The sequence below is a fragment of the Agelaius phoeniceus genome, chromosome 30 (genome assembly GCF_051311805.1).
Source record: "Agelaius phoeniceus isolate bAgePho1 chromosome 30, bAgePho1.hap1, whole genome shotgun sequence".
NCBI lineage: Eukaryota > Metazoa > Chordata > Aves > Passeriformes > Icteridae > Agelaius > Agelaius phoeniceus.
This window is the reverse complement of record NC_135294.1, coordinates 3300687-3321922: the sequence shown is the minus strand read 5'-3', so window position 1 is coordinate 3321922 and position 21236 is coordinate 3300687. Positions and strand designations below refer to the sequence as shown.

Genomic DNA, 21236 nt, shown 5'->3' with positions numbered 1-21236 from the left:
AGAATGTTGGATAGAGTGGGCACTGAGGTGGGCCAAGGTTTCTGCTGGAATAAAATACCAAGTGCAGGGCCTGGAGCACCCAAAAATGAGGATTTCCCTCTCCTTGGGGCAGCAGAATGTTGGATTGAGCCGGCACCGAGGTGGGAGGAGCTTTCTGCTGGAAAAAACCCCACAGGCACCCAAAAATGAGGAAATTCCCTCTCCCTGGGAGAGCAGAATATCAGATGGAGCGGGCACTGTGGTGGGCTCAGGAAAAAACTCCACATGTCAGGTCAGAAGCACCCAAAAATGAGGAATTTCCTCTCCCTGGGGCAGCAGAATGTGGGATGAACCAGGTACCAAGGTGGGATGGGGTTTCTGCTGGAAAAAACCCCATGTGCACCCAAAAATGAGGAAATTCCTTCTCTCTGGGGAAGCAGAATGTCATGCACCAAGGTGGGCCAAGGATTTTGTTGGAAAAAAACCCATCTGTAGGGTCAGGAGAACCCAAAAATGAGGAATTCCTTCTCCCTGGTGGAGGAGAATGTTGAATGGAGCAAGCACTGAGGTGGGCACTGAGGTTTCTGCTGGAAAAAAACACCAAGAGCAGGGCCTGGAGCACCCAAAAATGAGGAATTCCCTCTCCCTGGGGAAGCAGAATGTGGGATGAAACATGTACCAAGGTGGGACAGGGTTTCTGCTGGAAAAAAAAACCCATATATGGGGTCAGAAGCACCCAAAAATGAGGAATTTCCTCTCCCTGGGGAAGCAGAATGTTGGATGAAGCAGGTACCAAGGTGGGACAGGGTTTCTGCTGGAAAAAAAAACATATATGGGGTCAGAAGCACCCAAAAATGAGGAATTCCCTCTCCCTGGAGGAGCAGAGTGTTGGATGGAACAAGCACTGAGCTGGGCCAGGGTTTCTGCTGGAAAAAACCTCATGTTCACCCTAAAATGAGGAATTCCCTGTCCCTGGGGCAGTAGAATGTCAGGCACTGAGGTGGGATGAGGTTTCTGCCTGAAAAAACCCCATGGGCGCCCTAAAAATGTGGAATTCCCTCTCCCTGGGGAGCAGAATGTGGCACTGAGGTGGGACGAGGTTTCTGCCGGAAAAAACCCCACATGTGGGGCCAGGAGCACACAAGATAAGGAATTCCTTCTCCCTGGGGGAGCAGAATGTCAGATGGAGCAGGAACCAAGGCGGGATGAGGTTTCTGCTGGAAAAAACACCAAATGCAGGGCCAGGGGCATCCAAAAATGAGGAATTTCCTCTCCCTGGGGCAGCAGAATGTGGGATGAAGCAGGTACCAAGGTGGGCTGAGGTTTCTGCTGGAAAAAACCCCATGTGCACCCTAAAAGGAGGAATTTCCTCTCCCTGAGGGAACAGAATGTGGGATGGAGCGGGCACTGAGGTGGGACGAGGTTTCTGCTGGAAAAAACCCCATGTGCACCCAAAAATGAGGAATTCCCTCTCCCTGGGGAAGCAGAGTGTTGAATGGAGCAAGCACTGAGCTGGGATGAGGTTTCTGCTGATAAAAACCCCACGGGTGCCCTAAAAATGAGGAATTCCCTCTCCCTGGGACAGCAGATTGTGGGATGAAGGGCGCACCGAGGTGAGCTGAGGTTTCTGCTGGAAAAAACCCCATGTGCACCCTAAAAGGAGGAATTCCCTCTCCCTGAGGGAACAGAATGTGGGGTGGAGCGGGCACTGAGGTGGGACGAGGTTTCTGCTGGAAAAAACCCCATGTGCACCCTAAAATGAGGAATTCTCTCTCCCTGAGGGTACAGAATGTGGGGTGGAGGTGGTGGCACCACCCGAAGGACACACGGGCAGGGCTGGGGGACACAGTGCGTTTATTGGGGGGTTGGTGGGCACGGACACGCCCCTGGCACGCTGGGTCCTGCCTGGCAGCGGGGCCGTGGGCACGGGGAGCTGCTGGGCATGCATGGAGAGGGACAGGAGCTGCTGGCCTGGAGCATTCCTCTGTCCACTGCTTCATCCACCTCAGAGCATCCTGGAGCATCCCATCATCATCCTCGGGGCATCCTGCTGGCCTTGGAGCAACCCAGCATCATCCTCAGCATCCCATCTGCATCCTGGAGCATCCCATCATCATCCTCAGGGCATCCCGCTGGCCTTGGAGCAACCAATCATCATCCTTGGGGCATCCTGGAGCATCCCATCATCATCCTCGGGGCATCCTGCTGGCCTTGGAGCACCCCATCATCATCCTCACCATCCCAGCATCATCCTCAGAGCATCCTGGAGCACCCCATCATCATCCTCAGCATCCCAGCATCATCCTCAGAGCATCCTGGAGCACCCCATCATCATCCTCAGCATCCCACCTGCATCCTGGAGCACCCCATCATCATCCTCAGCATCCCACCTGCATCCTGGAGCACCCCATCAGCATCCTCAGCATCCCACCTGCATCCTGGAGCACCCCATCATCATCCTCAGCACCCCATCATCATCCTCAGCATCCCATCTGCACCCACCTCAGAGCACCCCATCCTCCCTAGGCCATCCCACCACATCCACCTTGCCCATCCCACCCACTTTGGACCATCCCAAAGCCCCTCAGCGTCCTGGGAACCCCCCACCCCTCCTGCCACATCCCTGCTCGCTGTCCCCCCTCCTTTCCTACCCCCAGCTCCCAAACCCAAGACCCCCCCCAAACCCTGTCCACCCCCCCAGGGGTGCAGCTCTGCAGCACAAGGGGCGTCCCACAGCGTGAACCCGGGAGCACCGTGGGGAAACTGAGGCACCGTGGGGCTGGGTGAAGGTGGAGGGCCATCGCAGGGGGTGGGACAAGGGGTGGCGGGCTCATGCATGTCCGGTGGCTCTCGGGGTGCCAGCTACAGGCTGAGGTCCACCACCACGTGCCGGTACACCAGCGTGTTGGCCTTGAAGCTGGGCGCCAGCAGCAGCTGCACGTCGGCCGCCGGCACGGCCCGGAACGCCCGCGGCGCCTGCACCGACAGCTCCTGGAACTTGGCGAATTTCTGCTTCTCCTCTTCCCACAGGTAGACGTGGGTGAAGGAGAAGTCGCTGCCCAGCGCCAGGTACTGCCGCTGGCCCACGGCGAAGGGCTGCATCACCATGGAGCCGCGGGACGGCAGCGTCTGCACCTCCACGAAGCGCTGCCCTTCCCAGCGCACCACCTTGGAGTCGCCGATGTAGCGGCTGAGGCACAGGAACTGCTCCCGCTTGGCCCTGAAGTGTTTGACCATCTGCACATCCAGCATCTCGCCCACCTCTCCCTGAGGCACGAATTGCTTCTGAGCCCGGCTCCACTGGTAGATGACGGGCGCCTGGGAGCTGCTGGAGATGATCAGCCGGGGTTTGCCGTCGTTCTCCACGTACTCCACGTCGGTGTCGCGGTGCCAGGCGTGCAGGGCTTGGTGGGAGTAGAAGCCGTTCTGGTTGAGGCGGTAGAGGCTGGTGGAGCCCGCCTTGGAGCTGTCGGCGATGACGAAGTACCAGTCGCCCTCGATCTGGAAGGCCTCGATGTCGTTGGGCTTGCGGATCTTCTGGCTGTCGATGTCCTGGATCTTGATGAACTTGTCCACGGCCGTGTCCCAGCGGTAGATGTAGGAGCCGCCAAAGAGCTGCGCCACCACCACGTAGAGCTGCTCCTGCGCCACGATGGGCTTGCAGTGCACCGCCGAGTGAGCTGGGGACAGAACACAGAGTCACACCGGGCCAGGGCACCCCAAAGAGGGTCCCGGCCCAGGAGGGGACCCCCAGCCCGATTCCTCACCGGGGATGCGGTCGAAGTCGCGGAGTTTGCGCTCCACATAGTCCCACTTGAGGATGGAGCAGCTGCTGGCGCTGGGCTGGGCCAGGGCCACGTACAGGTCACTGGCGTAGGTGAAGGGCTCGGCCGACACCGCCTGGAAGGGCAGGACCTGGTGCATCACAAAATCTGGAGCAGGGAGAGGTGGCAGTGAAGGTCTGAACACCCAGAGTGAGGTGACAAGTGACAGGTGGCAGGTGGCGATGTGTCACGGACATCTTTTATGAAAAATCCTTTCCTTAGGATTTTTCTCCTAAGAAGCTGAGAGGCCTCGGGAACAAAATGTAACCAATGGTTATCTGCTGCTGTGGAATGCAACAGGTGCATCTGGGATTGCTCTCATGTGGTTGTTTCTAATTAATGGCCAATCACAGCCCAGCTGGCTCAGACTCTCTGTCCAAGCCACAAACCTTTGTTATCATTCCTTCTTTTTCTATTCTTAGCTGGCCTTCTGATGAAATCCTTTCTTCTATTCTTTTAGCATAGTTTTCATGTAATATATATCATAAAATAATAAATCAACCTCCTGAAACACGGAGTCAGATCCTCATCTCTTCCCTCATCCTCGGAGCCCTGCGAGCACCCTCACAGCGGTGCTGCCTTACCCGTGGTGATGCACTGGAAGTCACCGAGTGCCAGGTCCCGGATCCGCTGTCCCTCGAACTGCCCGGGGCTGCTGCAGAAGATGGCGGGGACCGTGGTGTTGGTGCTCTCCAGCCACTCCACCAGCCACTTGATCTTGCAGTCACAGGCCAGCGAGTTGCCACGGAGGTCCCTGCCAGGGATGGCACCGAGTCGCACCCAGCACCCACCAGGATGTCACCTCACCCCACCTCAGTGTCCCAGGGGTCCCTGCCAGGGATGGCACCAGCACCCACCAGGATGTCACCTCACCCCAGCTCAGTGTCCCAGGGGTCCCTGCCAGGGATGGCACCAACACCCACCGGGATGTCACCTCACCCCAGCTCAATGTCCCATCCCAGGGATGGCACCAGCACCCACCAGGATGTCACCTCTCCCCAGCTCAATGTCCCATCCCAGGGATGGCACCAGCACCCACCAGGATGTCACCTCTCCCCAGCTCAATGTCCCATCCCAGGGATGGCACCAGCACCCACCAGGATGTCACCTCTCCCCAGCTCAATGTCCCATCCCAGGGATGGCACCAGCACCCACCAGGATGTCACCTCTCCCCAGCTCAATGTCCCAGGGGTCCCTGCCAGGGATGGCACCGAGTCACCCCCAGAACTCACTGCTGTGTCACCCTCTTCCCACTCAGTGTCCCAGGGCTCTCTGCCAGCGATGACCCCGAGCCACCCCCAGTACCCACCAGGATGTCACCTCTCCCCAGGTCAGTGTCCCAGAGCTCGTTCCAGGAAGGGCCCCGAGCCACCCCCAGCACCCACCAGGATGTCACCTCTCCCCAGCTCAGTGTCCCAGAGTTTGTGACAGGGATGGCCCCAAGTCACCCCCAGCACCCACCAGGATGTCACCTCTCCCCAGCTCAGTGTGCTGGGGATCCCTGCCAAGGATGGCACCATCACCCCCAGCACCCACTGGTGTGTCACCCTCTCCCCAGCCCAGTGTCCTGGAGGTCCCTGCCAGGAATGGCCCCGAGTCACCCCCAGCACACCACACCCTGCCCCAGTGCCAGCCCCTGAGCTGTCACCCCCTCCCAGCCCGGTGTCCCCGGTGCTGTGGCAGCCTCACAGGTCACTCAGGATGTCCAGCGGCTTGAAGAGATCCCGTGGCAGCGTCTGCAGGTTGTTGTTGGCCAAGGAGCTGGGGACAAGAAGGGTTGTGGGGGTGACACGTCCCTGACAGCGATGAAGGGACAGGGCCACCCCCGCAGTGTCCCCCAGGTGCTCACAGGTGTGTCAGGGACTTGAGCCCGCGGAAAGTGGCCTTTGAGAGCGCCTGGATGTCGTTGTTCTCTATGAACCTGGAACGGGAGCAGACAGTGACGGGGCCATCCCGAGGCTCCCCCGTGTCCCCTCCCTGTCCCCTCCCTGTCCCGGTGTCACACACAGGTACTGCAGGTGCGAGAGCCCGGCAAAGGCGTTGTCCCCGATCAGCGTGAACTTGTTGGAGTTGAGGAGGCTGCAAAGAGAGGGGGGAGGCGTCAGCGCCGGGCTGGGCAGGGTGGGCACCGAGGGGGGCACCGAGGGGGGCACCAGGGGGGCACCTACAGGAACTGCAGGGAGGGGATGTGGGCGAAAGCCGCCTCCCGGATCTCCGTGAAAGCCGCGTTCACCATGGTCCTGCGGGAGAGAGACGGAGCTGCAGGACAGGGGACGGCAGCAGCCTGGCACTGCCACCCCCGTGTCCCCCAGCATGGGCTCGGTGTCACCTGCTGCAGGACAGGGGATGGCAGCAGCGTGGCACTGCCACCCCCGTGTCCCCCAGCATGGGCTCGGTGTCACCTGCTGCAGGACAGGGGACGGCAGCAGCCTGGCACTGCCACCCCCGTGTCCCCCAGCATGGGCTCGGTGTCACCTGCTGCAGGACAGGGGATGGCAGCAGCCTGGCACTGCCACCCCCGTGTCCCCCAGCATGGGCTCGGTGTCACCTGCTGCAGGACAGGGGATGGCAGCAGCCTGGCACTGCCACCCCCGTGTCCCCCAGCATGGGCTCGGTGTCACCTGCTGCAGGACAGGGGATGGCAGCAGCCTGGCACTGCCACCCCCGTGTCCCCCAGCATGGGCTCGGTGTCACCTGCTGCAGGACAGGGGATGGCAGCAGCCTGGCACTGCCACCCCCGTGTCCCCCAGCATGGGCTCGGTGTCACCTGCTGCAGGACAGGGGATGGCAGCAGCCTGGCACTGCCACCCCCGTGTCCCCCAGCATGGGCTCGGTGTCACCTGCTGCAGGACAGGGGACGGAGGCAGCCTGGCACTGCCACCCCCGTGTCCCCCAGCATGGGCTCGGTGTCACCTGCTGCAGGACAGGGGATGGCAGCAGCCTGGCACTGCCACCCCTGTGTCCCCCAGCATGGGCTCGGTGTCACCTGCTGCCTGCCAGGGCAGCCCATGAGGGGTGCTGGCATGGGCACAGGGACCCCTGCAGCCACCCTGCCCGGTGTGGGGACACGGAGGGGACAGGGCTGGCACCAACCCCAGGCTGCCCACGCCCTGCGGCAGCCCCTGGCCCGGGGCCATGTGCTTGCACATGTGTGTGAACACAGAGAAATGGGTGTGCAAGCACACACAGACTGGTGTAACACACACAGACAGGTGTGTAAACACACACAAACAGGTGTGTAACACACACAGACAGGTGTAACACACACAGACAGGTGTAACACACACAGACAGGTGTGTAAACACACACAAACAGGTGTGTAACACACACAGACAGGTGTAACACACACAGACAGGTGTAACACACACAGACAGGTATGTAAACACACACAAACAGGTGTGTAACACACAGACAGGAGTAACACACAAACAGGTGTAACACACACAGGCGTGTAAACACACACAAACGGGTGTGTAACACACACACAGGTGTAACACACACAGACAGGTGTGTAAACACACACAAACAGGTGTGTAACACGCACAAACAAGTGTGTAAACACACACAAATGGGTGTGTAACACACACACAGACACAGGTTTAACACACACAAACAGGTGTAGCACACACAAACAAGTGTGCAAGCACACAAACAGGTGTAACACAAACGAACAGGTGTGTAACCACACACAAATGGGTATGTAAGCACAGATACATGTGTAAACACACATGTAAGCACACACACAGGTGTAACACACACAAGCAGGTGTGTAAGCACACACACGTGTAACACATGTAAACGGCTGTGCAAGCACACACACACAGGTGTAACACACACAAGTAGGTGTGTAACAACACAAAAATTGGTGTGTAAACACACACAGACAGGTGTAATACAAAAACGGGTGTGTAAACACACTGAGACTTGTGTAACACACAAACAGGTGTGTAAGCACACACACGTGTAACACATGTAAATGGCTGTGCAAGCACACACAGGTGTAACACACACATAGGTGTGTAACAACACACAAACAGGTGTGTAAACACACACAGAGACAGATGTAACACACAAACGGGTGTGTAAGCACACACACGTGTAACACATGTAAATGGCTGTGCAAGCACACACACACAGGTGTAACACACACACATAGGTGTGTAACAACACAAAAATCGCTGTGTAAACACACAGAGACAGGTGTAACACACACAAACGGGTGTGTAAGCACACACACACAGACGTGTAGCACACACACGTGTAAATATGCACCAACGGGTGTGTAACCACACTCACCAGCTGTAAACACCCCCAGTGCCACACGTCCCCGTGCCAGGCTGCGGGGCACAGCCCTGTCCCCAGGGACCCTCCATCATCACCCCCCCTCCCCAGCCGTGTCCCCCCGGGGCTGTGCTCCCCAAGGTCACCGCCGTGTCCCCTGGGGGTTCTGCACCCCAAGGTCACCGCCGTGTCCCCTCGGGGTTCCTGTCCCCAAGGTCGCGGCGGGGACAGGCTGCAGCCCTGCCCTGCTTGGCACCGATGGATGGCTGCGCGTGCCAGCACCGCAGGACACAGGGACGTGTCCCGGGCTGTCCCCAGCCTCCTCCTTCCCCCGGACCCCGCCCTGCCACCCCTTTGTCCCCCTGCGCAGCACAGCAGGGGTGTCCCTGCCCCTCCAGGACCGCCAGCAGCCCCTGCCAGCCCTGCGCTCCTGGGCTGTGACGCTGTCCCCATCGCTGTCCCCAACCCCGGTACTCACAGCGAGATGACCTCGGGGGGCAGGTTTTTGGGCACGGCCTTGGAGTCCACGCAAAAAGCCGTGTCCCGGGTGCAGGAGCAGCTCGGGGGGCAAGGGGGAGGCCGGGGGGGCCGCCGCCCCTCCGCCGGCAGCCAGAGCCAGGCCACGGCGAGGAGGAGGAGGAGGAGGAGGCGAGCGGGGAGCTGCTCCCTCGGCATCCTCCTGCCGCGCCGCAGCTCCATCACGCCCTGGCCTGATCCCTGCTTGATCCCTGCAGCTGCTCCCAACGCCGCTGTGTCCGGCAGCTGTGGAAAAACCTTTTTTTTTTTTCTCTCTCTTGTTTTTTTTTATTCCCCCGGGGATCTCAGGGTGGAGGAGAAGCGGCGGAGGCTGCGGGCGCCTGACCCGCGGCTCTGCAGCACACCATGCCCGGGATCTGCTGCGGGAGGGAGGGACGGAGGGAAGGAGGGAGGGAAGGAGGGAGGGATGAAGGATGCGGCTGAGTGACAGCGCCAGCATCCCCGGGCACGCGTGTCCGTGCGCGCGTGTCCCAAACTCGGGGTTCCCCGCCGGGGTGGCGGCCCCGGCTGCTCTTGGGGTGCGCAGAACTCGGGGGGACACGGCAGGGGTGACGCCCCCCGGAGCGGCTCCCCCAGCTCGGCGCTGCAGCGCTGCCCCCCCAGCTCCAAGCCCTGGGCACACCGGGCACCCACCCACGCCGCGCCGGGCACCCGTCCGTCCCTGGCACCCATCTCTCCCATGCCAGGCGCCCATCTGCGCCGTCCCTGGCACGGTGCCCTCGGGAACAATGAGTGCAGCCAGCTCCTTGCCCGCCCCGGGGGGGCTCGCACAGCTGCCCGTGCAGAGCCAGGGGTGCAGCCGCCCCCGGGACGTGCTGGGCCCCTCCTGCCACAGCCCCGGGCCGGGTGGGGAGGGTGGGCACTGCCCGCTGTTTGCCTTGGCACCGCTGCCGGACAAACGCCGCGGAAGGGCCCTCGTGGTTTTCTGTCCCCTCCCTGGCTCTTTGCGGGCTCAGCAAACAGCACAAGTGGCACTCGGCAGCTGGAATGGTCCCAGCCCTCCCCAGCCCACCCGGGATCCTATAAATGCCCCCGGGCCCGGGCTGGCAAAGGGACAGGAGCACACGGAGAGATGGAGGACAGCTCTAAAGAGGCGCTGATGGAGGAGGCACCTCCGGTAAGGAGCACCCAGCACCCGCCCTGGCCGAGGTGGGGCCGAGCCCCCGCTGCCACCCCCGGCGCTGGCTCAGCCGATGCTCCCGTGTGTCCCCACACAGAGGTACACGGAGTCCCCGCGCCTGCCCTGCATCCCCCACGAGCTCAAGAGCCTCCTGCTGATGGTGGCGCTGGTGCTGGTGGCCCTCGTGGTGGTCAACGTCACCTTCCTGCTGCTGGGGCTGCACCTCAGCGAGTCCCACGCCGAGACGGTGAGGGCGGCGCTGCCCGCGGTGCCACCGGCTCCGGGAGGGGCTCTGGGGTGGCACCGCGGTTTGTAGGGACGGGTTCAGCCCCCGCAGATCCCTCTGAGCCCTCTCCCCCCGGCAGGTGCTGCGGATGAGCATCCAGGGGCTGGATGGCGAGGGGAGCCCCCAGAAGCTCGCCGTGAGCAGGAGGGAGAGGAGCGGCACCTTCGCGGTGCGGGATGGGCTCAACGGCTCGGCCGCGGTGGTCTACGACTACAGCAAGGTGCGTGGGGACACGGGGACGTGGGGACCTGCGTGACACCGCAGCACCGTGCGGCTGAGCCGGCTCTGTCTGCCACCAGCTGCTGGTGGGCTACAGGTCCTGGCGTCACCGAGCCTGCTACATCACCCGGGTGGACAAGGACAACTTCCCGGGGCTGGACGCTGTCACCGAGACCTTCCAGCGCCGGCAGGTGAGGGGACAACTGTTTGGTGGAGATAACTAAAAACTCTACAACTTTGTGAAAGTTGTAAAGCCGGTATGTTTGTTACAGCATGTGGAGATTACTCTCCCTAAAAGACAAGGGGACCTCTGGGAACTTCGGGTCTCTTTTTATCCCCCTCTCAAATACATATGCACACAATGTCACAATAGGTTCATACATATTCATTTTTATGAATTTCGCGTGATATTTGCCGCTCGTTCTTCTTTATCTGAAAAAATTCCTGGGTCAGGTTGACCTGCTCTCACAGCAGTCTCTGTCTCTCTTTATCACTTTTTGTCTCCTCCCCCTTATCTCTGTCCTTCCCTGAAGCAGTTTCTCTGAGCCTAGGCTTTGCAGTCAGGCTACATAGCCATGTTTTCTAACCACAGACTCAAAGATGTACATTTCACCTAAATCAAAATGGATTTCTACTAAATCAACTACTAAATCAATGGATTTCTACTTAATAGATTTCACCTAAATCAAAATGGATTTCTACTAAATCAACTACTAAATCAATGGATTTCTACTAAATGGATTTCACCTAAATCAAAATGGATTTCTACTAAATCAACTACTAAATCAATGGATTTCTACTAAATGGATTTCACCTAAATCAAAATGGATTTCTGCTCTGGATGATTTCTACTCTGGAGAATTTCTCCTCTGTCTCACAACCCCGCTGCCACGAGGGTGGAGCCGCACCAGGCTCAGCACAGCCTGGGGAATGCGGGGCTGGGCTTTGTCCCTCTGCGGCTGCTCTGCTCCGTTCTGTGTCCCGCAGGGTGAGGACGTTGGGGACAAGGCCGTGCCCCTGGCTGACCGCTCCATCCTGGGCACCACCATCAACATCCTCTGCAGCGCCGTCCCCGTGTTCTGGGTGTAGCAGCAGCTCCCAGCGGGATGGGACAGCGACATGGGGGTGGCACTGTCCCCCACTGTCCCTTTCCAGGCGGGAATCTCTCCTCCTCCTCCTCATCCCCAGCCCGGGGACAGCCACCCCGCCCAGTGTCGCTCGGCACCGCGGCTTTCCCGCTGCTCTCGCCATAAAAAAAGCGGGATTTGCTTCGGGATTTGCTTCTGTCTACAAAGTAAAGCCTGTGTCCCCGCCTCCAAGTGTGCTCTTGCCCTTCCTGGGTGCTGGCGACAGGGACAAGGTGTCCCAGGGGTGTCCCCTTGTGGGGTGCAGGGTGGGCAAGGGAATCCCTCGTGTTGGGAGGGAGCAAACACCGGGGGGCAGCAGCACAACGGCACACGACGGTCCCAATGTCCCCAGCTGGGCCCTCCCAATGTCCCCAGCTATGCCCTCTCATTGTCCCCAACTGTGTCCCCCCAGTGTCCCCTCCTGTGCCCTCCCATTGTCCCCAGCTGTGCCCCCTCAGTCTGGGGGATGGAGGGTGAGGACAGAGGAGCAGCCCCTGCCCTTCCAGCCCTTCAGGCACAGCTCCCAACCCTGTCCCCTCCTGGTGCAGCTGGGGACAGAGGGACAGTGCCATGTCCCCAGTGGGAACCAAGCGTTACCCACAGACACCACGATCCACTTGCTCCAGCTCCAGCTCCTCCTCATCCTCTCCCTTTTCCCACCCATTCCAGCCCCTCTTGCCCCTTCACCAGCTGGGAGCAGCCTTTGGGGCCACTCCCAAGTGCTGCACTGAAAAACAGAGGAGCAGCGAGGCTGGGAGGGGAAAAAGAGACCCCTGGAAGTTGATTTGATCTTTCCAGAGCTGCAAACTCGGTGTTGTCCCCAAAATCATCAGCACAGGCAGAGAGCAGGGTCAGAGCTCTGGGGGGTGACAGGGAACAGGAGGGACACTGCATGTGCTGACTCAGAGCCAGCAGCTCTGCTTCCCAAAAAACCCTGACCGTGATAAGGAGCTGGGTCAAGGGGGTGCCATGGGCCAGGAAAGGTGATAAGGGCTCCCATGGGGACAGAACAAACAGCCAGGAGCCACTCAAGGGACTCTCGTGGCCCTTGACACCCTGGGAAAAGAGGCAGTGTTCACCCCCCCATCAGTATTGGGGGTGTTGGGGGTCTCAGGGGGGGCTGGAGGGGTCCCAGTTGCAGGAGGGGCTCATGGATGGGCAGAACCAAGGCCCAGCAGTGTCCCCCTGCCACCTGAGGGGGACATGGCGGAGCTGGGACCCCCTAACCCCAAAAAATCCCCACTGTGGGCACCTCTGGCAGCCCCAACAGCCACCAGCAGTGCCTGAGCAGCCTCAGGAGCAGGAATGAGGGTCAGGGACACTCCCCACGCCACAGTGACCCCGCTCCCACCCCATCCCTGTGGATTACAGGAAATATTTCACGTCCTGTTTGCTCCTTGCCACATCAAGCAGCTGCAGGTGCCCGAGCTGGCAAAGGGACACGAGCCAGCTCCCACCCTGGGCACAGCCACGGCCGGATGCTCCACCCTGGAGGGTTTGTTTTGGCCCTGCCACCTCGCTCCTGGGCAGCAGAGAAGTCCCCGTGCCTGGGGACAAGGGTCCTTGACCCAGTGCCCTCGGAGCCTCTTGAGCTGCAGGTTCCCAGGGGGATGCAGCTGGGAGTGGGCGCTCAGCAAACACCGGTGGAGTGGTCACATGCCAGGGCCTGGCTGCACCCCAGGGCCACCAAACCCTCCACAGGGTCCCCACCCCAGTGCCCCAGTATAAAGTTCCCAGTCCCTGCAGTCAGACTGGGCTGGGAATGGGAGGAAGAAGAGGAGGAGGAGGAGGAGGCAGCAGCCATGGAGAGCAGCATGAAGCAAGTGGTGCTTGAAGAGGAGGTGAGTCCCTGCAGGGTGGCACTGCCACCCCGGGGTGTCCCTGCAGCCAGCTGGGCACAGGGCTTTGCCCAGGCTATCCCAGCAAGGCACCAGTGCCCAGGGTGAGGTGTGGACCGTGGGATGCTGCATTCCCAGCGCCCAGGGGCAGCGGGATCAGGGCTGCAATCCCACCCTCAACCTCCTGCATCCCCCAGCTGACCCCAAATCCCCCCATTTTCCTGCACCCCCAGGACTCGGGGAACGGCTGCTGCTGCCCAGGCTGCTGCTTGCCCTGCGCCACGTGCTGCGCCAAATGCTGCACCAAATGCAGCTGGTGCTGCGCCAAATGCTGCACCAAATGCAGCTGGTGCTGCGCCAAATGCTGCTGCCTGCCCAAGTGCTGCCAGTGCCCCAAGTGTCCCAAGTGTCCCAAGTGTCCCGGCTGCGCCAGCTGCTCCGGCTGCCTCAAGAAGTCGCTGTGCTTCGTCCCTCGGCTGCTGTGCTACCTGCCCCGCAAGCTGCTGAGCTGCGGCCGCCTGCGCTGCCTGCTCATCGTGGTGGTGCTGCTGGTCCTGCTCGTGGTCATCATCGCCGGCGCGCTGCTGATGGGGCTGAGCGTGGAGCAGCGCCACGCCGACACCGTGAGTGCCACCCCCAGTGCCATCAGCAGCACCCCCATGCCAGGGGAAGCGGCTGCTGCAGGCTCTGAGATGCCCCTGGGTCCCCTCAGGTGCTGCGGGGCCCTTTGTGGGAAGAGGACGCGGCCACTTTCTACCTGGACAGCGGGGACGGCAACGCGGCCACGGTCATCTATGACTACAGGAATGTGAGTGGGGGGCTCTGGGGACACGGGCAGGGGGAAATGGGATGAGGCTGAGCCCGGTTTGGCTTCCAACAGCTGCTGGTGAGCTACAGAGCCCGGCTGCACCGCGCCTGCTACGTGACCCGAGTGGACAAGGACAACATCCCGGGGCTGGACAGCGTGGTCGAGACCTTCCAGCGCCGGCAGGTGAGGACCTGGCTGGGTCTGGGGGAGCTGGGGGGCTCAGTGCCTTGTGCAGCCCCTCCCTGAGGGGAGGAATGATGAAGATGATGATGAAGGATGTGCCTTGTCCCCCCCTTGCCCAGGCTGAAGACAAGATCTCGGTGCCCCTGGCTGACCGCTCCCTGCTGGGCACCACGGCGGGCATCCTGTGCCGCCTCCTCCCGGTGTACTGGGCTTAGCAGGGGGGGCTGCGGGACCCCCGCCCACCCTGCAGCGCCCCCACAGCGCCAGCTTCGCCTGGCAGCGCCCCCGACGGGCACGGCCCCGCTGGGAGCATCGGGGCCGCCCCCGCCGTGCCCACCCGAATTTTGGGGTGCGGGGGGTGAGGAGGGGGCCGGGGGTCGGCGCTGGGCCGGGGGCGGGGCGGGGGTGTCTGCGCTGGGCCGGGGGACAGCTGGTTTGTCACTTAAGTCTTCTCAGCTTCGCCAAACCCGAGTGCAAAAATGAGCTTAAAACAACATGACATTTAAAGAAAAACACAATTCTCCGTTCCAGTTCTTCGCTCCCCGCCAGCTCCCGCCTTCCCCCTGCCTTAAAAACGCCTTGAGGGGCTCCAGGCTTGGATTTTGGGGGAATTTCTGTCGCTGCCCCCGCGTGGCTGCCTGACCTGAGCTGACCCGGGGGGAAAAATGGGTTTGTGCTGTGCCGGGCTGGAATAAAGGAACCAGAATCAGGTCTGGGAGCTATTCCTGGAGACAGCCTGTGCCGAAAGCAGCGGCCACCAGACGCTGCCCGAGGACAGGGATCGTTAGCACCGGGTGATTTAGGACAGGCCGCTGGGATCAGGAGCCGTCAGCATCAGGCATTGGAAGAATTGGGAATTATTGGGGTTTTTAAGATGAGGGAGCTGGTGCTGGGATCATTATTCAGCTCAGGTGTTGTTAGGACAGGAATGCTGGCACTGTTAGGGTCGGGAATTATTGGGATCAGGATGTTGGTGTTGTTAGGATCAGGAGTTATCAGGATCGGGCATTATAAGAATTGGGAGTTATTGGGGTTTTAGGATGAGGTAGCTGGTGTTGGGATCAGGCATTATTCAGCTCAGGTGTTATTAGGACAGGAATGCTTGCACTGTTAGGATCAGGAATTATTGGGATCAGGATGTTGGTGTTGTTAGGATCAGGCACTATAAGAATTGGGATTTATTGGGGTTTTAGGATGAGGGAGCTGGTGTTGGGATCAGGCATTATTAGGCTCCTAATAACATTCCTGTTATTAGGACAGTAATGCTGGCACTGTTTGGATCAGGAATTATTGGGATCAGGATGTTGGTGTTATTAGGATCAGGAGTTGTTGGGACTGGGATACTGGTGTTATTGGGATCAGACACTATTAGGACTGAGATGCTGGTTCAGGATCAGAAGTTATAATGAACAGGATTTTATTAGGATCAGGCTTTATTAGGATGGGATCAGGCATTATTCAGCTCAGGTGTTACTAGGACAGGAATGCTGGCACTGTTTGGATCAGGAATTATTGGGATCAGGATGTTGGTGTTGTTAGGATCAGGCACTATAAGAATTGGGATTTATTGGGGTTTTAGGATGAGGGAGCTGGTGTTGGGATCAGGCATTATTCAGCTCAGGTGTTATTAGGACAGGGATGCTGGCACTGTTAGAGTCAGGAATTATTGGGATCAGGATGTTGGTGTTGTTAGGATCAGGAGTTGTTGGGACTGGGATATCGGTGCCATTGGGATCGGGTGTATTGGGATCAGACACTATCAGGACTGAGATGCTGGTTCTATAAGAATCAGGAGTTATAATTTTATAATAAGGATCAGGACCACGATTTTATTAGGATCAGGCTTTATTAGGATGGGATTCTGGCATTATTAGGACCAGGAGTTATTGGGATCAGGACACCGAACTGGAGGCTGAGATGAGGAACACAGAGCAGCCCATCCCATCCCAGCAATGGGAGCCCACCAGCCCCAAGTGAGGACCACCAGCCCCCACTGCCCCACACTGACCCCAGCCCCTTTCCCCCCTGGCACCAGGGCAGCTGCTCCTGCAGCCAGATGGGACCTGGGGCACCCATCCAGGGCCTCCTGCAGCTCCAGGGCGTCCCCTCCCACACCCTCCCTGACCCCCAGACCCCCCCAAGGCTGGAGCAGATGGAGGAGGTGACAGAAAGTTGGCAGGGCCAGGTCCTTGTGCAATAATTCCCATTTCCGGAGGTTTGCGGCACAGCGGGGACCTCGGGGGTCCTGGCAGGGGAAATCAGAGTGAAACCCCCCTGCAGATGATGGGAGTGAGGGGTCCCATCCCTGGGAGGAGGAGCTGCCACCCTGCAGCCCCCCTGGGCTGTGTGACAGTGGCCACAGGGCACAACCCAGTGCCAGGCTCTCACTGCACGGGCACCTCCCGGGGTCACCAGTCCTGGTTCTGTGGGGAAAAGGTGCTGGGAACACCCCAGGCTGCTCCTTGTGTGCAGGTTCTGGGCATGGATGAGCTGAGGATGGGATCCAGGAATGCTCCTGGCAGCTCCTGGTGTCCCCCACCCTCACGGCTGCGCCGGTGCCAGGCCTTGGCATCGCCCACTGACGTTCCAGGGTGCCAAGGAAGCCCTGCAGGGCGGGCAGGGTGAGGTAGGAGCTCTGGAATCCGTGTGCCTGTGCCAGGTGACATCCCCAGGGCTCCTGGGGTGAGGACATTCCCATCCTGATGCTCAGGCCCCCACAGCTCCTGGGATGGGGACATTTGTGCCAGATGACATCCCCAGGGCTCCTGGGATGGGGACATTTGTGCCAGGTGACATCCCCAGGGCTCCTGGGATGGGGACATTTGTGCCAGGTGACATCTCCCCAGGGCTCCTGGGATGGGGACATTCCCATCCTGATCCTCAGGCCCAACATCCCCCCACAGCTCCTGGGATGAGGACATTTGTGCCAGGTGACATCTCCCCAAGGATCCTGGCATGGGGACATGCCCATCCTGATGTTCCGACCCTGCTAGGTGACATTCCCTCAGGGCTCCTGGGATGGGGACATTTGTGCCAGGTGACATTCCACCAAGGATCCTGGCATGGGGACATTCCCATCCTGATTCCAGGTGACATTCCCCCAAGGATCCTGGGATGGGGACATTCCCATCCTGATTCCAGGTGAAATCCCCAGGGCTCCTGGCATGGGGACATTCCCATCCTGATTCCAGGTGACATCCCCAAGGATCCTGAGATGGGGACATTCCCGTCCTGATGGTCAGTCCCCATCCTCCCCACAGCTCCTGGGATGAAGACATTTGTGCCAGGTGACATCCTCCACCAGGGCTCATGGGATGGGGACATTCCCATCCTGATTCCAGGTGACATCCCCAGGGCTCTTGTGATGGGGACATTCCCGTCCTGATCCTCAGGCCCAACATCCCCTCAGGGCTCCTGGCATGGGGACATTTGTGCCAGGTGACATCCTCCACCAGGGCTCCTGGGATGAGGACATTCCCATCTTGATGTTCAGGTCCTTCCAGGTGACATCTCCCCACAGCTCCTGGGATGGTGACATTTGTGTGAGGTGACATCCTCCACCAGGGCTCCTGGCATGGGGACATTCCCATCCTGATGTTCAGACCCTGCCAGATGACATTCCCTCAGGGTTCCTGGCGTGAGGACATTCCCATCCTGATGTTCAGGTCCTTCCAGGTGACATCCTCAACCAGGGCTCCTGGGATGGGGACATTCCCATCCTGATGCTCAGGTGACATCCCCAGGGCTCTTGTGATGGGTACATTCCCATCCTGATCCTCAGGTGACATCCCCAAGGATCCTGGCATGGGGACATTCCCATCCTGATGCTCAGGTCCTTCCAGGTGACATCTCCACCAGGGCCCCTGGCATGGGGACATTTGTGCCAGGTGACATCCTCCACCAGGGCCCCTGGCATGGGGACATTCCCATCCTGATCCTCAGGTGACATCCTCCACCAGGGCTCCTGGCATGGGGACATTCCCATCCTGGTGCCCAGGCTCCTGTTCCAGGTAGGGCTCCAGCTTGCAGTGCTGGTGCCAGTGTCCTGCAGGGTGCCATGAGCCCAGCCTGCAGCTGGATTTTGGGGGAATGTTTTGGGCGTGGGAAAAGCTCCTGGGCCAGGCCGGGCTCCCCGGGGCGCTCCGTGAGAAAGGGGAGATCTCAGGCTGGACAGCCACGGCTGGACCCTGACATCATGGATTGACATCATCCAGGGACTCCAAACATCCTCCCCAGCCCCAGCACAGGATGAAAACAAAAAGGATTCCAAAAGTTTGTTTGTTTTCTTGGGAGATGGGCTCCAGGCTGGAGTGGAATCCAGCGCTTGCTCCCCAAATTCCCGTCCCTGGGATGAGCTGAGTGACCTGAGGGGCAGAGTGGGGACACAGCCAGCCTGCTTTTCCAGGGTTTATTTATCTGCTTTGAGGAGGAAAGAATTGCTGGCTGTGGGTTTTGCAATAAGGGAGAAGGAAGAAAACATCCTGGGATGATCCTGATGGGGGAGGAAAGTGACACAGAGATGAGGGGTGAAGGAGACTCTGCCATTCCTGGGGGAATGAGCCAGGCCCTGGATGCAGGAGATCCCTGAAAGTGAAGAGAAAGAGGATTTGGGGGCTTGGTAGGCAGGGAAGGAGCAGAGCCTGGATGCTGGTGTCACCCAGTGTGTCCCTGTGGAGGTCATCAAGCACAGGAAACACTTAAAATCCTAAAAAACAAAGTTCATGCAAGTCTGGGAGTGCTGTGAGAGGAGAGGGATGGGTTTGTAGGAGCAGCACAGGGCGAGCCAGATCCTCCTGCAGCATTCCCAGGCTGGAACGCCCCAGGCAGGGCCACTGCAAGGGGACAGGGCTGTGTCTCTGTGCCTCGGCCACCCCAGGGGATCAGTACCAGGGATATGGGACAGGACAGGGGGAGACTGGGATCCGTACTGGGAAAAATGGAACAGGACAGGGGGAGACTGGGATCGGTACTGGGAAAAATGGAACAGGACAGGGGGAGACTGGGATCGGTACTGGGAAAAATGGAACAGGACAGGGGGAGACTGGGATCGGTACTGGGAAAAATGGAACAGGACAGGGGGAGACTGGGATCGGTACTGGGATATGGAACGGGTCTGGGGGTATGGGATGGGACCAGGGGAGACCAGGATCGGTACCAGGGATATGGGACAGGACAGGGGGAGACTGGGATCGGTACCAGGGATATGGGACAGGACAGGGGGAGACTGGGATCGGTACCAGGGAAAACAGAACAGGGCTGGGGGAGATCGGGATTGGTACTGGGATATGGAACGGGGCTGGGGGTATGGGATGGGACCAGGGGAGACCAGGATCAGTACCAGGGATATGGGACAGGACAGGGGGAGATCGGGATCACTACCAAGGAAAATGGAACGGGACAGGGGAAGACTGGGATCAGGGAAAACAGAACAGGGCTGGGGGAGACCAGGATTGGTACTGGGATATGGAACGGGGCTGGGGGTATGGGATGGGACCAGGGGAGACCAGGATCGGTACCGGGGAAAATGGAGCAGGACCGGGAGAGATCGGGATTGGTACCGGGGATATGGGAAGGAACTGGGGGAGACCGGGATTGGTACCGGGGAAAACAGAACAGGACAGGGGGACAGCGGGATCGGTACCAGGGATATGGGACAGGACAGGGGAAGACTGGGATCAGTACCAAGGAAAATGGAATGGGATCAGGGGATAGCAGGATCAGTACTGGGAAAATGGAACAGGGCTGGGGGAGACAGGGATTGGTACCAGGATATGGAACGGGGCTGGGGGTATGGGATGGGACCAGGGGAGACCAGGATCGGTACCGGGGAAAATGGAGCAGGACCGGAAGAGATCGGGATCGGTACCGGGATATGGGATGGGACTGAGGGAAGGGAGACTGGGATCGGTACCGGAGAAAATGGAACAGGACTGGGAGAGACCGGGATTGGTACTGGGGAAACAGAATAGGGCAGGGGGAGACCGGGTCAGTACTGGGGAAAACGGAACCAGGGGAGAGCGGGATTGGTACTGGGGATATAGGATGGGACTGAGGGAGACTGGGATCGGTACCGGGAAAACGGAACAGGGCTGGGGGAGACAGGGATTGGTACCAGGATATGGAACGGGGCTGCGGATATGGGATGGGACCAGGGGAGACCGGGATCGGTACTGGGGATATGGGATGGGACTGAGGGAAGGGAGACTGGGATCGATACCGGAGAAAATGGAACAGGACTGGGAGAGACCGGGATTGGTACTGGGGAAACAGAACAGGGCTGAGGGGGACCGGGTCAGTACCGGGGAAAACGGAACCAGGGGAGACCGGGATTGGTACTGGGGATATGGGATGGGACTGAAGGAGACTGGGATCGGTACCGGGAAAACGGAACAGGACCGGGAGAGACCAGGATCGGTACCGGGGGAGACCGGGATCGGTATGGGGGAAAATGAAACAGGACCGGGAGAGACCGGGATCCGTACGGGGGAAAACGGAACAGGACCGGGGGAGACCAGGGTCGGTACCAGGGAAATGGAACGGGACCAGGGGAGACCGGGATCGGTACCGGGATATGGGACAAGACCAGGGGAGACCGGGATTGGTACCGGGGATATGGTCCCGGAGAGAGCACGATCGGTACCGGGGATATGGGACGGGACTGGGAGAGACCAGGATCGGTACCGGGGAAAACGGAGCGGGACCGGGGAGGCTCGGCACGATCGGTACCGGGATATGGGACGGTACCGGAGAGAGCGCGATCGGTACCGGGGGATACGAAACGGGACCCGGGGGGTGCAGGACGGGACGGGACGGGGCAGCCCCGGCGCGGGGGCTGCGGAGGGGCAGGAGCGGGGGCTGCGGGCCAGGTCCCCGTCGCCTCCGCCCCCCCCGGCGCTGGCCCCGCTCCGAGCCCTGCGCCCGGGGCTGCAGGGGCCGAGCTCCGCGCTTGAACCCGCCCCCGCCAGATCTCATTTCCCTAAAAAAAAAAAAAAAAAAAAAAAAAAGAAGAAGAAGGGAGAGAGAGCGAGGAAAAA

General features: G+C 59.8%; 3 protein-coding genes across 6 annotated transcripts; 2 read left to right on the top strand and 1 right to left on the bottom strand.

Moving 5' to 3' along the window:
• Positions 1–1816: 1816 nt before the first annotated feature.
• Positions 1817–9027, bottom strand: LGI3 (leucine rich repeat LGI family member 3). 4 transcript variants are annotated; one of them, XR_013185594.1, is made up of 9 exons: positions 8563–9027; positions 5972–6043; positions 5811–5882; positions 5653–5724; positions 5493–5564; positions 4388–4557; positions 3747–3911; positions 2370–3659; positions 1817–2328 (listed from the first exon to the last, which is right to left on the bottom strand). XR_013185594.1 is itself a non-coding variant. In XM_054650666.2 (8 exons), exons 1-8 carry the CDS (start codon positions 8781–8783, stop codon positions 2842–2844), a joined length of 1662 nt encoding a protein of 553 aa, XP_054506641.2. In that variant the 5' UTR covers positions 8784–9027; the 3' UTR covers positions 1817–2841. The 4 variants fall into 4 exon arrangements, 1 of the variants encoding a protein (XP_054506641.2); XR_013185593.1 differs by having other exon boundaries at positions 1817–2369; positions 2411–3659; XR_013185595.1 differs by having other exon boundaries at positions 2411–3659.
• A 230-nt stretch (positions 9028–9257) lies between these two features.
• LOC129131602 (surfactant protein C) lies at positions 9258–11560 on the top strand. Its single transcript, XM_054650528.2, has 5 exons — positions 9258–9738; positions 9839–9988; positions 10107–10247; positions 10327–10437; positions 11234–11560. Exons 1-5 carry the CDS (start codon positions 9301–9303, stop codon positions 11333–11335), a joined length of 942 nt encoding a protein of 313 aa, XP_054506503.2. The 5' UTR covers positions 9258–9300; the 3' UTR covers positions 11336–11560.
• Positions 11561–13175: 1615 nt separating this feature from the next.
• On the top strand, positions 13176–14526 carry LOC129131556 (uncharacterized). The gene is made up of 5 exons (XM_054650479.2): positions 13176–13214; positions 13445–13834; positions 13924–14019; positions 14092–14202; positions 14322–14526. Exons 1-5 carry the CDS (start codon positions 13176–13178, stop codon positions 14415–14417), a joined length of 732 nt encoding a protein of 243 aa, XP_054506454.2. The 3' UTR covers positions 14418–14526.
• The last annotated feature ends 6710 nt before the right edge of the window (positions 14527–21236 follow it).

What these genes read in the sequence shown, in the direction of transcription:
- LOC129131602 (XM_054650528.2), top strand. Translation starts at nt 9,301, where the DNA reads ATGCCAGGCGCCCATCTGCGCCGTCCCTGGCACGGTGCCCTCGGGAAC. An exon ending in TGGTCTACGACTACAGCAAG is followed by an intron (nt 10,248 to 10,326) that starts GTGCGTGGGGAC and finishes GTCTGCCACCAG; the next exon opens with CTGCTGGTGGGCTACAGGTC. An exon ending in AGACCTTCCAGCGCCGGCAG is followed by an intron (nt 10,438 to 11,233) that starts GTGAGGGGACAA and finishes TGTGTCCCGCAG; the next exon opens with GGTGAGGACGTTGGGGACAA.
- LGI3 (XM_054650666.2), bottom strand. Translation starts at nt 8,783, where the DNA reads ATGGAGCTGCGGCGCGGCAGGAGGATGCCGAGGGAGCAGCTCCCCGCT. An exon ending in CTGGACATCCTGAGTGACCT is followed by an intron (nt 4,558 to 5,492) that starts GTGAGGCTGCCA and finishes CATCCCTGGCAG; the next exon opens with GGACCTCCGTGGCAACTCGC. An exon ending in CTTCCAGTGCATCACCACGG is followed by an intron (nt 3,912 to 4,387) that starts GTAAGGCAGCAC and finishes TCCCTGCTCCAG; the next exon opens with ATTTTGTGATGCACCAGGTC.
- LOC129131556 (XM_054650479.2), top strand. Translation starts at nt 13,176, where the DNA reads ATGGAGAGCAGCATGAAGCAAGTGGTGCTTGAAGAGGAG. An exon ending in AAGTGGTGCTTGAAGAGGAG is followed by an intron (nt 13,215 to 13,444) that starts GTGAGTCCCTGC and finishes CTGCACCCCCAG; the next exon opens with GACTCGGGGAACGGCTGCTG. An exon ending in TCATCTATGACTACAGGAAT is followed by an intron (nt 14,020 to 14,091) that starts GTGAGTGGGGGG and finishes GGCTTCCAACAG; the next exon opens with CTGCTGGTGAGCTACAGAGC.